The sequence below is a fragment of the Meleagris gallopavo genome, chromosome 1, assembly GCF_000146605.3.
Source record: "Meleagris gallopavo isolate NT-WF06-2002-E0010 breed Aviagen turkey brand Nicholas breeding stock chromosome 1, Turkey_5.1, whole genome shotgun sequence".
NCBI classification, from domain to species: Eukaryota; Metazoa; Chordata; class Aves; order Galliformes; family Phasianidae; genus Meleagris; species Meleagris gallopavo.
This window is the reverse complement of record NC_015011.2, coordinates 149,544,158-149,559,270: the sequence shown is the minus strand read 5'-3', so window position 1 is coordinate 149,559,270 and position 15,113 is coordinate 149,544,158. Positions and strand designations below refer to the sequence as shown.

Genomic DNA, 15,113 nt, shown 5'->3' with positions numbered 1-15,113 from the left:
CTCCCTCCCTCCCTCTCCTTACCCCCTTACCCTCTCCTTCCCCTCATTCCTTCCATTCATCTTTCCAAGCAAACTCCAATCAGACATAGGAGAACAGCATTTTAGTAGGCAGTAGGTCGTTTCCAGCTAGATACTAGTTCAGTGTCAAGTGACATTGATTTGCGTGTTTGGAGGGGTGAGAAGAGACCTCCTCTTACTGATTTATTGAGTGCTTTTCTTCTCTTACCTTCTCTGAAGGTCAGTAAGGAAGAGAGAAATCAGAAGGAAATTTTAGCAGACTCTTTATTAAAGAAAAGGAGAAGAAAATATTTTTCAGTCACTTGAAGTGTTACTGAGCATAGTGAGCAGTGGAGGGAAGTCATGGAAGGATAATGGAAAAGTCTCTGTGTGTCTTTGAAAGGAGACATGTCAGGGTGAAGTAATAATTTTAAATAAAATGGAAATGTTCAACACAGCAAAATGTAGATACTGACAATAATGAAGAATGCTGTCTCTTGCTTAACTTTTTTTTAGTTCTTTATCATGCATTTATGTACTGATGTCTCTGTTGCATATTAACTGATGATTCCACAGATCTCTAACTGGGCCATGATGTATTTAGGATATCTTACCTCTTGTAAGCGTAACAAGTGTAATGCAGATACTGAGCTCAGGTATTTGAAGATGAAGAAGAGAAATTAATCAACAGTATATATCCCACATGGTGAAGTTGTAATTCAGTACGATTTTGTTAAGGATTTCAGAACAAATTCTGAATAACAAGTTTTTCCCTTAAGTTTTTTCCTTAACTTCTTTGTGCATACAATACAAATAAGGTAGGATTGAATTTGCAAGTTTTCTCTGAAGAACTTAAATATGTGAAAGAAATTAAAATGTAGTTTGAAAAGTGATATAGGTTTCTCTGAGACTCTAATAATTGTGATTCATTTTATCCATTCCTTAACCACAGTGCACTTTTGATCAGATGTGAATCTGTTCAAATGAAATGCTGACAGCACTTGAAGAAAATAACAATGAATGAATAAATGTCTTGTAAGACATTTCACTATATAGCCAACATAAGCTTAGGCTGCACTTAGTCTTGCTCCTGTCAACAAGCGTTGGATGTCTGACATCAGTTTGGTGTTTTTAAATCTAGACTTTTAAACCTTATTTTGTATGTAATGAGACCCATCTTTTGTAATGCTTGTACTGATAACCTGCTCATTTTACATAGTGGAAACAGACTAATCAGTGTTCAAGCTGCTAGCCAACCAGTTGTAATCCTCCAATAGGTATTTCTGCAGTTCATTTTAGGTTTTGTTTTCTTTCTGTCTGCTAACACCTTTCTTCAGTTCTAGAAATTGCTGACAGACTTACATATACCATTTGGGTATTTCAGTCTGACATGGCATAAGGAACAATTGCATAGGCAAGATTTTTACATTCTCTTTTATCCTAGGAGATATCTGTTCTAGAAACCATTCCCTTAGATTCTTGGCCACTTCTCTGAGATCTGAGAGAATTATTATTTAGGGACGTTTATCCACGATTACAGGCTGCTAGAAGTGCTTCAGTGGATGAAGCATAGTGGATGAAAGCATTTTTTCAGAGGGAAGATAATATTTATCAAGAGCCTCTACGGGAAACCCAAAGATCAGAACTCTGAAGTCTGGCAGCCCAGGTGGTCATGCCTCTTTTGGTGCATTCTGCATGGATGTTACTCTTCAGATAATGCTAGTATTTGGTTAGAAGTAGGACAAAAACACTGGACAGTGATGGCTATCAACAGAGCTGGAATCAGAAGACAGCCGTCAGGTGCTGACTGCTGTGGAATCCTGCCAGAAGGAAGTTGTCCACTGATCGCTGGCTGACATCAGAGAAGAAAATGTATTGGGGAACAAACTCTTTCGGAAAATCAGAACTGAAGCAATCGGGTAAGAGGCAAACTGCTGTCTTAAACATAATTTTGTGGAATCTTTTACAAAATAAGGAACATTTAGGCTTGTTCTTCACCAATTTATAGAATCATAGAATCGCAAGATTGGAAATGACCCGCAAGATGATCTAGTCCAACCATCCTCCCACTACCATTGCTACCACAATTCACACTCCTCATCCAGACACCTCTTGAACACTGCCAGGGACGGCGACTCCACCACCTCCCTGGGCAGGCCATTCCAGTGCCTGACCATTCTCTGAGAGAAAAAGTTCTTCCTTATGTCTAACCTAAACCTTCTCTGGTACAACTTGTGGGCTTTTGCCTTCCTAACTTCCTCCCTGCATAGCTTAGCAACTTCCTTGTAATCTCCCCAAGTAGCCTGTCTCTTCTTCCATAGGACGTAGACGCTCTTTTTCTTCTGGAGTCTCAACAATAGTTCTCGGCTCATCCACACTGGTCTTCCCCTGCAACTTGCCTTACGGCATTCATGCACAGCCTGTTCTTGCACCTTTAAGATTTCCAACTTGAGGAGCATCCAGGCTTCTTGGACCCCTTAACCCTCAAGGAACAAATCCCAAGGGACCCATGCTACAAGCATCCTGAACAGGTCAAAGTCTGCCCTCTGGAACTTCAAGATAGCAGTTTTTTCTAGTCAGCCTTCTGACATCTCCAAGAATAGAGAATTCTACAATTTCATGGTCGCTCTGCCTGAGACGGTCTCTGACCTTCACATCTCCCACCAGTCCTTCTCTGTTAGTGAAGAGCAGGTCTAGCAGGGCACCACCCGTGGTAGGCTCTCGTACCAGCTGCGTAAGGTAGCTGTCTTCCATACACTCTAGAAACGTCTTGGACTGCTTCCTCTGCACTGTATTATATTTCCAACATATATCAGGGAAGTTGAAGTCTCCCACGAGAACGAGTGCTGGCGATTGTACGATTTCCGCAAGCTGCTCATAGAACACCTCATCTATCTCTTCATAACGATTAGGCGCTCTATAACAGACCCCCAACAAGCTGTCGCTCCTACAGGCCTTCCCCGGATTCATACCCCCAGACACTCAACTTTATCATTCCCAACCCCAAGCTCTTCAACATCAAAACAGTCTTTAATATAAAGGGCCACTCCACCATCCTTCCTTTGTCGTCTGTCCCTTCTGAAGAGCTTGTAGTCATCTACCACAGCACTCCAGTGGTGGGAGTGGTCTCACCAGGTTTCGGTAATGGCAACTAGGACATAGTTAGCCTGACACACAATTGCGTCTAACTCCTCCTGCTTGTTGCCCATGCTGCATGCATTGGTATAGACGCACTTCAGCCGAGTTGTCTGCCTCACGCCCAGCTCAAGATCATTCCCCTAGACTCATCTCTTCTGAGCCCTGGTTTTTTTCCCTTTCCCCTGTCGTAACTAGTTTAAAGCTCTTTCGATAAGCCCCACTAGCTCCTGTGCTAGGATTCGTCGCTCCCTTTGAGATACGTGGGTTCTGTTCATGGATAGCAGGCCAGGGGCTGAGTAAACTGCCCCGTGATCAAAGAACCCAAAGTTCCTGCCTCAACACCAGCCTCTGAGTCATTTATTCATTGCTTGTGCTTTCCAAGCCCACTCCATGTCCCTCACTGCCCCTGAAGGTATAGAACAGAAAATCACTTGAGCTCCCGCTCCTTGAACTAAACGCCCTAAACCCCTGAAATCTCTTCATAGTTCGCAGGCTTCTCTGAGCAATTTTATCACTGCTCACCTGAACTATGAGCAAAGGAAAATAATCAGTGGACGTAACCAGCTTTGGAAGTTTTCTGGTTATGTGCCTGACCAGACCCCAGAAGGCAGCACATTTCCTGACAGTTCAGGTCTGGTCTGCATATGGGGCTCTCCGTTCTTCTGAGAAGAGATTCACCCACTACAACCACCCTTTCTTTCCTGATAGAGGCAGGCTCAAGGCATGGAGGTGACCGCCTAGCCTTAGGCTCCCTGTTAGACCGATCCTCCATTGCCTCCCCACTCACCTCCCGTTCAATTTCTAGCATCTGAAACCTATTGCTTAGAGGGACCTGGGGAAGCAAGGCAGGCAGGCAGGGGGTGCTCCCGTGACACCGAGCTGGGACTCTGTTCCAACCCTCCTCATCAGTCAGGTCTGTCCGACTGTGACAGGGCAGGGGGTCCACCTCTTTTCTGGACGTGTTTCCCTGGCACCCTTCCCTCCGGCATGCCAGCAAGTCACTTTACCAGTCAATCTCCCACTCACACTCCCTGATGGTCCTTAGTCTCTGGACTTCCTCCTTGAGCTCCACCACCAGGCCGAGCAGCTCATCTACCTGCTCACATCTCATACATGTGGAATCCCTGCCACTCTCCCCAGGCAGAAGCAGGCTCGGGCACTCCCTGCAGCTGGAGACCTGAACAGCCACATTTCTGGGCAGGCCTTCTGGGTCGCCACGGCCATCTTGGAATAAGCCCACTGTCTGGTGGAGACCATTTTTATGCCTGCAGTCTCAGAGACTGCCAAGAGGAAAGCTGGTCTCCTGAGCAAGGAGGAATTTTTTTTTTTACTCCAGATCCCTCCAGATGCCCACTGCAGTCTTACCTGCTCTGAAGCTAGTCTCCGCAGCAAATTTACTGTAGTGGCTATGTTCCATGCCTGGGTGATCTTTTCACACACCTTCAGGTGTGTTTCATAATTCCTAGTTTTCCTGTACTCTGGGCAATGTGCAGTTCACTGTGTATACTACACAGAGGAAGATGTGGAAATATGCTGTAGGCAATTTTTTCTGGATCATTCTGCCACAGATATGAGAAACAAGGGCGATAGATGCAATCTGAAGAACAGTCATGAAGTAACAAGTACGTGTATATACATGAACTACTCTAAAAATATGGTAATGACAGGAATCTGATTAAGTCTCTTGCGTGACCTATCCTTGCATTTTGGTCTTAACGCTTTTAAAAAGGGAAAGAACAAAGACTAACTTAGTTGGTCACAGTAGTCTTTGATGCTGTAGAAGGTGCAGGTCCTGTGGTGTTAATAGCTGCTTGTGTCTAACAGAATAAACTGTAAACAACCAATGATACTTCTAGGCTTTCTGTTGAGACAGATCCGTGTGGGAGAGTTAGCTGGAATGGTAGAACTTTGCTATGTTCAGCATTCATAATAAACAGGACCATCTGGGCAAATTATTTTCTTACCTGAGAATCTCAGGTCTTCTGCTTCACTCCTCCCTGTTAATTTTCTTACCACCCTTAGAAAAGCGAAGAGACCTCTAGAAAGGGAATGTTTACTATCAGTGGCTTAGCAAATTATTTTTGCTTTCTTCTCATAGATTTCCAGCAAGTTTATATCTAGTCAGGTTTCTGTGGCCTGAAGTAATATGACAAGTCACATAACTCTTGTCTTCTGTGTACCAGGCTTACAGGAGCTGTTTTTCCCTTAAAATACCCATAAGACTCCACTGTTCATAGGAGGGAAACAGGTGACACAACAAACATCAAGAAAGAGATGAAAGAGAATGTATCATCCAAGGAGATGAAAGCAGCAAAGTACTATAAAGATGAGCATTTCTGGGTTTTCCCCAAACACAACACTGACCTTCTGTTTTCATTGCTCTTCAGGGCTATTTATCTCAACAGACAAAAGGAATCATCAAAGAAGTAACACAAATGCTTGACAGATGAGAATTTGCAGGTGCAGTAGGAATCTGCTGCCTAAGGACTGAATCAGCAGCAGAGCAGACTGCTGAGAATAGAAGGGACTGATGAGTGGGAGGCAAAAGAAATGGCCACCCTGACCGTGGAGGAAATTCAAGCAACTTCTATGCTTATTTTCTTGCTACTGTAGCTGCATCTTCTGGGCAGTTCTAAACACAGATTACTCCTTTTTGGCTACACAGTCCCGGAGTGGAAGAACATGTAGATTCCAAGGAATTCTGCCTGTACTGGGTGATACGTGGATAGTATTAGACAAACATCTGTTTTATGTAATGCCATCATCCCTACCACTGTCCTACCACACATTTTTGCCATTTTTTAACTACAGATGCCTCCTGTTCATGAGTTTTCTGCAACTCTGGGCCAAAACTTATCGTAGGAAGGCAGTTACCTTTCCAGTTTGCAAAATCATGAGTATTTCACAAATGCGGGTTTATAGTTTCTATATGGATGCCATTGTTCACATTCTCAGTATGATTTTGGAAACCTGATAGAGTTGTGCCATTTTTATACCAATTAAATTATTTTTTACTACCTGAGTGAATCACAGTGTCAGTGATGAGTCACCGAAGCACAACATCTTTAATTCTTTAATGAAGGGTTACCCTTTAATTAGAAAAGATTTATTAGAATTTGGCTGTACTCTAGTTTCTGGAGAGTCAAACTTTGTATTCCCTTCTGATGAACACCTCTACATTTTGCTTTCCATACTTACTGTTTGATTTCAGTAAAATAAATCGAGCTATGTAAACTATTTCATAGATAGCAATGGTTTTCTATCTCAGACCATCCTATGGTAATTGAAATTCAGCATTAGTTGAGATGAATGGGAAGACCAAAAAGTACAGGTAGGCAGTGGTAATTGGGAGCTGGGACATGAGGGTATTTGAAACGCTGGACCATTGAAATTCAAGCGTGTTTTTCACTATTTTAGAATGCTGTACTGAGCCTTATCCCAGAAGTTTATCCCGTGATGACCAGTCATATACAACAGCTACACTTATAGCCTTGCTATATGACTCAGGCAACATATGTACTCAAGTTAGTGACTGCTAATACATTTTATAGATAGAACTGTACTGTCACTTCTCATTACTCGTTAGTTATTAGCAGATTTAAGGATTAGAGGAGCTCATTATAGTGCTAAATAGGTTATATATTTATGCGAGCTGATTAACAGAGACTCCTAAGAGTCAATTCATAGTTTCTGTGTGTTGAACTTATCCCCATGTGAATTAGGAGGTCAGCCCAAAACAGCAGTTGGAAGCCATGTGTGATGTATTATTCCCATGCATAAATCCAGATTTTAATCTTGAATTGTCTTGCTTGCCACTGAAGAGGTTAGTAGTGGCTGCCTTTTACAAGAAAAGCACATCACTGCAGTGGAAGAGCTGGAGGCAAATCTGTACTGTGCATTGGAACGTACTGCTGATCAGTAGCTGGCAGACTCCATGCTGACCCTGATACCAGAAAAAACACAACGACAAGCCAACAGCACAACATTTTTGCTACTGAACCTTGCCAAGAGGCCAGTGCTATTATCAAAGATTTATTGAATGACCTGTTAATTCCATACTTACATTAACAACTCAACCTGTCCCCATACATCTATTTCCAGCTTTCTTTCTGTGCAGAGCCTTACTCTGCAGGCCTGCTCTGAAAATGTCCACCATAAGGGTGACAGGAGGCAGACACACCAGATTTGAAAACCCTGATCTTAGCCCAGGTCTCCAAGCAAATGCCAGTATCAAGACTGAACAGGTTTTCAGCACGGCCACGTTGAAGAAATGTATCTTTAGACATCCATAATATAAATATCCACATCTGATTGTCACTTCAACTGTGCTTTTTATTTACTTCAAAGAAACAGGCGCATTCAGCACATGATTCATCTGACCTATTTTACACATTTACATTAAACTCTTTCTTATTATGACACTTCAGCATTTAAGTCTTTGCAATCCCTGAAATGTACTCTGTGTTGGTGTTTTTAAAATGATTTGTGAATAACTGTGATATTACAGTAATCAGAAGGACTCAGTTAGTGGGCTAATAGTAATGTATTCATATTGTCCCTATTAACCCAAATCTTTCTTTGTGTTGAATCAATTTGGTTTTAATTTTGATTTTTTTACAGAAATGATTCAGAGACTCTTTGCATTTGTTGCAAATTCTGACATGACTGTGAATACTGTGCTCTTTCACTTCAGATAAACTCCGAAGAAGCATGCCTAACCTAGCTCGGATGCCGAGTACCCCCACCATTAACAATACTGCTGGCTTTGCTAGTTCTCCAGTCACTGTGAGGAACAGTCAGAGCTTTGATTCCAATCTACATGGAGCAAGTAATGGGATTTCAAGGATGCAGTCATGTAGTAAGTACCTGTTTTCTTTGGCTGTGTGTAAGGTATTGACAGAATGGTAAAGTATATGTTCCAGCCACTGGAAAGCTTCCATAAAGTTTTCAATTTATGAAAAATTAAAGGCAGACTGCATCCGTTTTATAATGGATTTTAATATAACTCCAGATTTTAAAGCTGCTATTTTGGAAAGCAGCTTCCATCTGATCTTCTTATGCAGTGCTGGGGGTTTCATCACAATCTTTATTTTCTTTACTCACTCACTTTTTACTAACTTCAAAACTAAAATTACAGTAATATAATGGTAGTAGTATAGAAGCACCAATAAAGGAGCTAATTCATATAGGCATAGATTTTTAGCTTTGATACTAACATTTAAAACATTGCTTTTCTTAGTAATTTGCACAATGCTGTATTTACGTTACACTATATTGTCTTAAAACACATGACCTCTCTCCTGTTGAACTGGAGCCAGTTTGTGGCAAATAGAGGGTTATATCCTCAAGTATATATTACATGTTGAGCGAGTGACTTAAAATGACTCTGTAATTGCTTTAATTTAGTTGACTTCTAGATGGCAGGGTGGCAGTATTGATCTATCATTTGTTGAATTATTCATGTAAAATGTTAGCAAGATAGATCAAGAACCAAGGCAGTCTTTTCTAGCACAGTAATTGACGTACTCTTCTGGGAAGTGGAAAAAGTGAATGTTGTTTGACACAGACAGAAGGAACTGAACTTCTGCCTCCCATTACCTGTGAAGTTTTCAAGGGAGAAATTGGCACAGAAATGCTGTGGGTATTTTCCTTCAGATTACAACAGAATTTTCAAAAGTCTTCAGAATGATTAAATTGATATTTCTTGTGCTGGATTTATATTGCTTTATTTTCATCCATGTCTTGTAGGAGAATGGAAAGTTGTTCATGGTCCCACTTGAAACATTTGGCTAGTGTGTTGAGAGTTTAATTTTATTTACTACTTTAAAATATATGTTTATCTGTGTGTTTATGTACATATGTATACATATGTGTGTAACAGGTAACTCTTCTGAAATACATTATTTACCAGATGGCTTTGTTGGGGTCTTTAAGGAGCTGTGTTATGAGAAAGGTTCCGTAGCAATATGCTGCTAGTCTTGTTTAACTGAATCACACATCTTTATTTTCTTCCACGTCTTCAAATGGTTTTAAGATGCCCTTTTCCAAAGAGTTGAAAAAAGATTGGCCTGTGTGCAGTAGTTAGTTTAAGTGCTTCAGGCTTTTGATGGTTTGCTTCAGATACGTGAATTCTGAAACAGATGTTTGTCTAATGTACACCAGAGGGCAGGATTGTGTAGATAAAGCTTCTGGAATAGGTAGCATTGATCTAAAATGATAGTTTACATAACATCGGCCGTGGAATATGTTGTTATATTTGAGACCTTTTTATAGCTTTTTGATTGTTCTTATTATGGACAACCTTATAAACATCTGAATAATCTAGCAGTAATTAATATACTTTCAGTGGTTTCAAAGCTGTAATTGCGTAAGTGGAATTAGTTTGCTTTTAATGACTAATGAAACCTCTTTGGGAGAGAGAAAGAAGGGTGAATAAGGGATAGAGTTTTTGTTTGGTGTGGGGATGGAATGGGATATTTTAGATCAATGCAGCGTCACCAGATGCAGTATTGGATCCAAGGGGTTATTCAGCAGTTTATAATTAGTAAGTTAATTGCATAATTATGTGTTTATCTGCATTTAAATCTGTCTTGAGATGAGCATTATTACCTTGCCTCATTTGCTGCATATTGACCTTGTTACTTCCTTTTCTACCTCTCTTTTAACAGTTCCATCTCCTGGACAGCTTCAACACAGAGTTCACAGTGTGGGACATTTTCCAGTGTCTGTTAGGCAGCCTCTCAAAGCTACTGCCTATGTAAGCCCAACTGTACAAGGTAGTAGTAGTATTCCAGGATCCAACAATCTACAGTTACATTCTAGTACTGGGATCCCAATGCCAAACAAGATTGCCAGTCAAGGGATTTTGGGGCGTAGTGCTCTTCCAAGACCCTCGTTGGCCATCAATGGGAGTGGCATACCCAGAAGTAAAATTGCACAGCCAGTTCGAAGGTAAGAATTAAATAGACCACCTTTCTTCTGTAGATAGATTTGGTTTAGATAGTTGTTTAGTTAGTTGTGTTGTTTTTTTTTCCATGGAGTATGAAGCTGGGCTATAAAGGAGAGACATTTCTAGCTTCCAGTGCTGAGTCAGTGAATGGGTGAAGATTTATCTCCACAAATAGTGATGGACAGTGTCTACTGGTAGTAAACTGTGATACTTGCTAGAATGTAATTATGTAAGAATGGATTGCTACTCATCAGTAAGAAATCAAAATATCTCATATCATTAGTATATCTGACTCACCATCTTCCAGACTTGTGCCAATTGCTGATCCAAGTTCATAGGATAAGCTTGCAAATAGGCATGCATGCTTATTGTTAAAGACAGTGGACTTCAAAAATGCAACTTGTGATGTTACAGCATTGGAACATGAGGAAGGAGATATCTTCCGTGGCTTTGTCTTGTGTCGAACCAGCATCCTTTCAGTTACAGCTGAGAAACAATAGGCAAACTGGGAATGCTGAAGTACTGTGTACTTGCAATGAGCTACATTGCTAAAAAAATTAATTCTTGCATTGTGGAAGAGACTGTTTCCAAGTAATTTTTTAGGATAAGCAGTAAAATAAGCCTGAAGAAAGAAACTATGTTTTCATCACCTTGTCACAGATGGGAGTTAAACTTCTAGCTGTATATTCTGTGATTAATAAGTTGAAGTTTGTCAAAGAGAAACTTTTATCAACTAGTATGAAGTCTTTATGCTATTTTTCCCATTGCCTGCATCCTCTCTGTTGTGAAAACCTGCTGTATCGCTGCCTACTTTTCTGTTGGATGAACTATCTCTGTTTAGCTCTCAGTATTTCTGTGTTTTTCAATAGATACTGGCAATTTCAATTGCTCATATTCTCTGTTTGTTTGAGTTACGCAGGGATTACACCAAAGTGACTGACAACAGGTTTTGACCAACTGTGGTGAAACTTTGATAAAAAGCTGTCAGATTTCTTCTTTGATGAAGACTATACCATGAGATTTCTGTTACAATCTTCTCTCCTCTCTGCTGGAACTCTCTCTGATAGAGTTCTTTATAGTAAAGGTTTTTCTTTCTTTCTTTCTTTTTTTTTTTTTCTTTTCCTCAACATCATGTTCTGCAGAGCTCTTAAATCTTTCATACCCACATGTGAGAAAGAGACTTCCTGGGCAACAAGGCCCTGTCTCTTGCTATTTTGTAACTTCATACAACAGGCAATGTTAAAGAAAAACAAAATTAAGAGATTTCAGTGAGAGGGCAAAACACCCTACTCTCAACACTGTTTTTATTAGAAGCTGATTCAGATTGGTAACAGTTCTGTTATTAGTCCAGGAAGTCTGGATTCGTATCTTCCCATCTGCAAGTATATTGCAGTGTCATACATTGCCAACAATGCTGGAAGATATATAGTGTTATCAGTGTGTAAATGACAAGTTTATCGGTCTCAAAAAGCACAGGTTGGACCTCAGCCAACAACTTTAAGATCCTAGTTTCATTTTATTTATTCATTTGAAAAATAAGTGTGGCTTCAGTGCATCTAAAACTTTCTTGGAAGAAAGTCAACCACGAGAGGAAGATTTTCTCAGTGTTGACTTTGTCACTATGGTCATTTCTGAGGAATGGTATTTCTGATTATCTGTTGAAGAGTCTAGCTTCTATTAGTATATAATAAAATAAAGCTGTTTTTAATCATAGCTTCATTGAAAGTAGAAAAGAACTTTTTTTGTTTTTCTGTAATAAATCACATGTTCAGGAAGAATTGTTCTTTCAAAACAAAGCTGTTTATTTTTTACCTATACCCAGACTTTAAAGTAGCCAAGTTGCTGGTATTCTACATAAAATAAATTGACACTTTATGTAGGCCCTGTGTTAGGAGACTTCAGTACTTCACAAAACCAAACACAAGGGAGTACTTTTGACAGTTTATAGCCAAGATAATCAGCGGGCTAAATGTTACTTGCTTTTCTCCTACTGTCAGAGATTAAAGCATTCAAAAGCGGTGTAAATAACTTGTGATGTGTACATTCCATCTGCATTCAATCTTATAAGCAAGGCAGCACTTTTTCCCTGTTAAATGGATGCCCGAGTCCCCAGCTTTCTGCAAGTTCACACTCTGGCACTAGGTTTATAGATCCACCTTCCCAACTCCTTTCCCCTACTTGCTGGTCCTCCATGTTCCATCTTCACTCAGAAGCATGCTGGCATGAGCAGAGTGAGCTGGAAGCCATCTGCAACAGCCCTGTTATCCCACAGCACTGAAACAAGAGCAGAGCAGCACTGGTACCAGTGTCAGCCAATGGCCCCAGTTTCCAGACAATTCTCCAGTGACCAGGCAAATCTCAGCTAACCCAGAATGTCTCTTTTGTGCAAGGGCATTTGGAAGGGAGAGAAGGCATCAGTAAGTTACAGGAGTTACTGCTAAAGAAAATGCAAAGAAGGAAGAAAAGAAGGCTCAGGACTTGATTTTTTAAGACGCAATTTTACAGAATTGGGGCACTTTGTTTTCAGCAACTTTTGATGTAACTAAAATAAGGTTGGCTATCACTAGTGGATTGGTAGTAAGATCAATTAGATGTGTTTTTTTGTTGTTTGTGTGTTTGTTTTTTAATAGTTCTTGAATCAGTTACCTTGCTAATAAAAACCTGGAAGATTTGGAAGTTGGTCAATAATGGTTTTTTAAGAAGTCCTTGTTCATTAGTGAGAGCTGGAGCCCAAGTGAAGGGTGTGTGGCTGAAGGATTGCCAGCTCTTTGCACTGGCAGTGGTGTAGGAACTGACAGCTCTCTGAATTTGGCTGAGTGATGGAGATACATAATCTTTTCTCTTGGATAGGAAGATCTGGAGCAGGGCTCGCTACAGTTCTTCTGTTGCCTTAATTTCTTAGTGCCTGTATAGTGCTTTTGGGTTTTTTGGAAGTACAATGAGCAGAAGTGCTTTTTGGAGAATATTTCCCATTACATCTCTGCTGTCTGTCACTGTTGGAAGATTTGTTGTCCATACTGATAAAAATAGGTTTACATTTGTGTTTGTATTCTTCAGGGTGCTTAGCTCTGAAGAATCAAGTCTTCCCACTTAGGGGGATTTCTTGCTTCATATGAGAATTATTCAATGAATTCCTTTCTGCAAACCTTGTATCCAGTAACAGGAATGGGATCTCATTGGAGATCTTAATTTCACCATAGATCTTTATAGTTGCATTTGCATGGAACCAGGATTATACCACAGTGATGTCTCCGAGCAAGCCACAAAGCCAGTGTCATTACTGAAGTAAGTCATATTTTTTTTACCTCAATCTTTTATGTGAAATATGACTTCCTTTGTCTTTTTCTGTCATTTGTTCCATAGTTTTCTTCAGCCTCCAAAGCCACTTTCATCACTCAGCACGATGCGGGATGGGAACTGGAGAGATGGCTGCTATTGATGAACGATGCCCATGAACAATGGAAAATAAGTAATGTAGATTTCATTACCCAGCTGGCTGGGTAACACTGTTTTGGGAAAGGAGCGTCATGCAATATTATATCCCCTGGGATTTTAATATGTAAATATCCATAATGCAATGCTGTTTTTTAAAAAGGAACATCTTACAAAATACTAAATATTACACTTAATCAGTTTCCCGAACAGCTGCGTCAGACTAACAATGGCAGAATTATTGTGTAGAACTGAAGAAAGCACTACATATGTGCAAGGTACCAGAATATTTCCTTAGAAAGAACTTGGAGTTAAGAATTCTGGGGCAGTTTTGCTATACTGAAATCCTAAGATAATTTATTCAGTATGAATGCATTGTGTATTTTATTTTGAATTTTGGAGGGACTTACATATGTGCTTGAATATTTTTTTTTAGTGTTTTCAGTATATTTTATTTTGTATACTTGAGTTCATTTAAACTTGCCTGAACTTGAACAACAGAGAGATGATTTAACTTTTCTGTGCCATAAATAATATTTTTGGGGTAATGTACTTTTTTAGCACTAGGAACATATCTTACGAAATTGTACCACTGGCAGTACAAAGCAGTATATTTATGTTGCGAAAGCACAAAAAAAGTAGCACTGGAGACTGCCATCCAGCAGGGTCAGCATGGTTTTGTTGGTCTTTCACCATTTGTTCAGTTGTTAATTTATTGTCATTGTGTTTTGTATTTAAAATGGCATCGTAAGTCACACTGCACTTACAAAGATACGGTGAACTCTATGACTATGTTTGGTTTTCAGTACTTTATTATAAAGAATAAAACTGTAATGTTTTATTAACAGTTGCTTATGTAAAATGAGTTTTAATGTGAATAAATCTTTTTGATAGATCTTTTACAAAATCCAATTGCACTAATCAATGCTTTCTTATAATGGCATATGACTTAATATTTGATTACAACTGTGTATACTGCTGTTTTGGAATGTTTCAGAAATAAAGAATCTATTTCAGCAATAATACTGTTCTTGAGCATGCAGTGTAAGCTTTGTCAGAATTTAGCAATTGTCATCTTCTAAACTCCTGGAGTTCCTATTACGTTGCATTGATATTATGCTGCATTTTTGCAACTAGTAACTAAGTTCATCTGAATTTTTTTTAAAAACATGCCGTAATATGCCTAGAGCACAGGTGAGCATTATTTTTTAAACAAACTTACTGTGATGTTAAGATTTTTTTTCAATTTAATGTTCAAATTCTGCAAGTGCAAATGTGACACAGTAGGAAAAAGAGAATATGTATGAAGCTACCAGGCCATTCTTTTGCCATGGATTTAGCTCTGAATTTTCTTGAGGATCTGTTTTTATTAAAAGGGGAAAGTAAAAAAAATAAAGGAGAAGAAGTTAGTAGTGAATAAAGCCTTTATTAGGGTGAGATGTGATTGTACAGGAATGCAGTGGTATCTTTGCAGTTTAAGGAAAAAAAAAAAAAAAGGAATCTTGATAAGGGTCTAGAAATATTCCAGCATGGAAATCGTCTCAGCACAAGTAAGTATTTCAGCATGTGTGCATGGAACTCATCTTGTTCATAAGAA

At 39.6% G+C, this 15,113-nt stretch overlaps 1 protein-coding gene across 2 annotated transcripts in view; it reads left to right on the top strand.

Annotated features, from left to right (window-relative positions):
- SLAIN1 (SLAIN motif family member 1) overlaps window positions 1–14,550 on the top strand; it is a 54,430-nt gene extending 39,880 nt beyond the window's left edge. For both annotated transcript variants that reach the window (XM_010728707.3, XM_010728706.3), the window contains 3 exons: window positions 7,829–7,993; window positions 9,804–10,086; window positions 13,448–14,550. In XM_010728707.3, the coding sequence (XP_010727009.1) occupies window positions 7,829–7,993; window positions 9,804–10,086; window positions 13,448–13,523 (524 nt within the window). In that variant the 3' untranslated portion in view covers window positions 13,524–14,550. The remainder of the gene's footprint in view (window positions 1–7,828; window positions 7,994–9,803; window positions 10,087–13,447) is intronic.
- The last annotated feature ends 563 nt before the right edge of the window (window positions 14,551–15,113 follow it).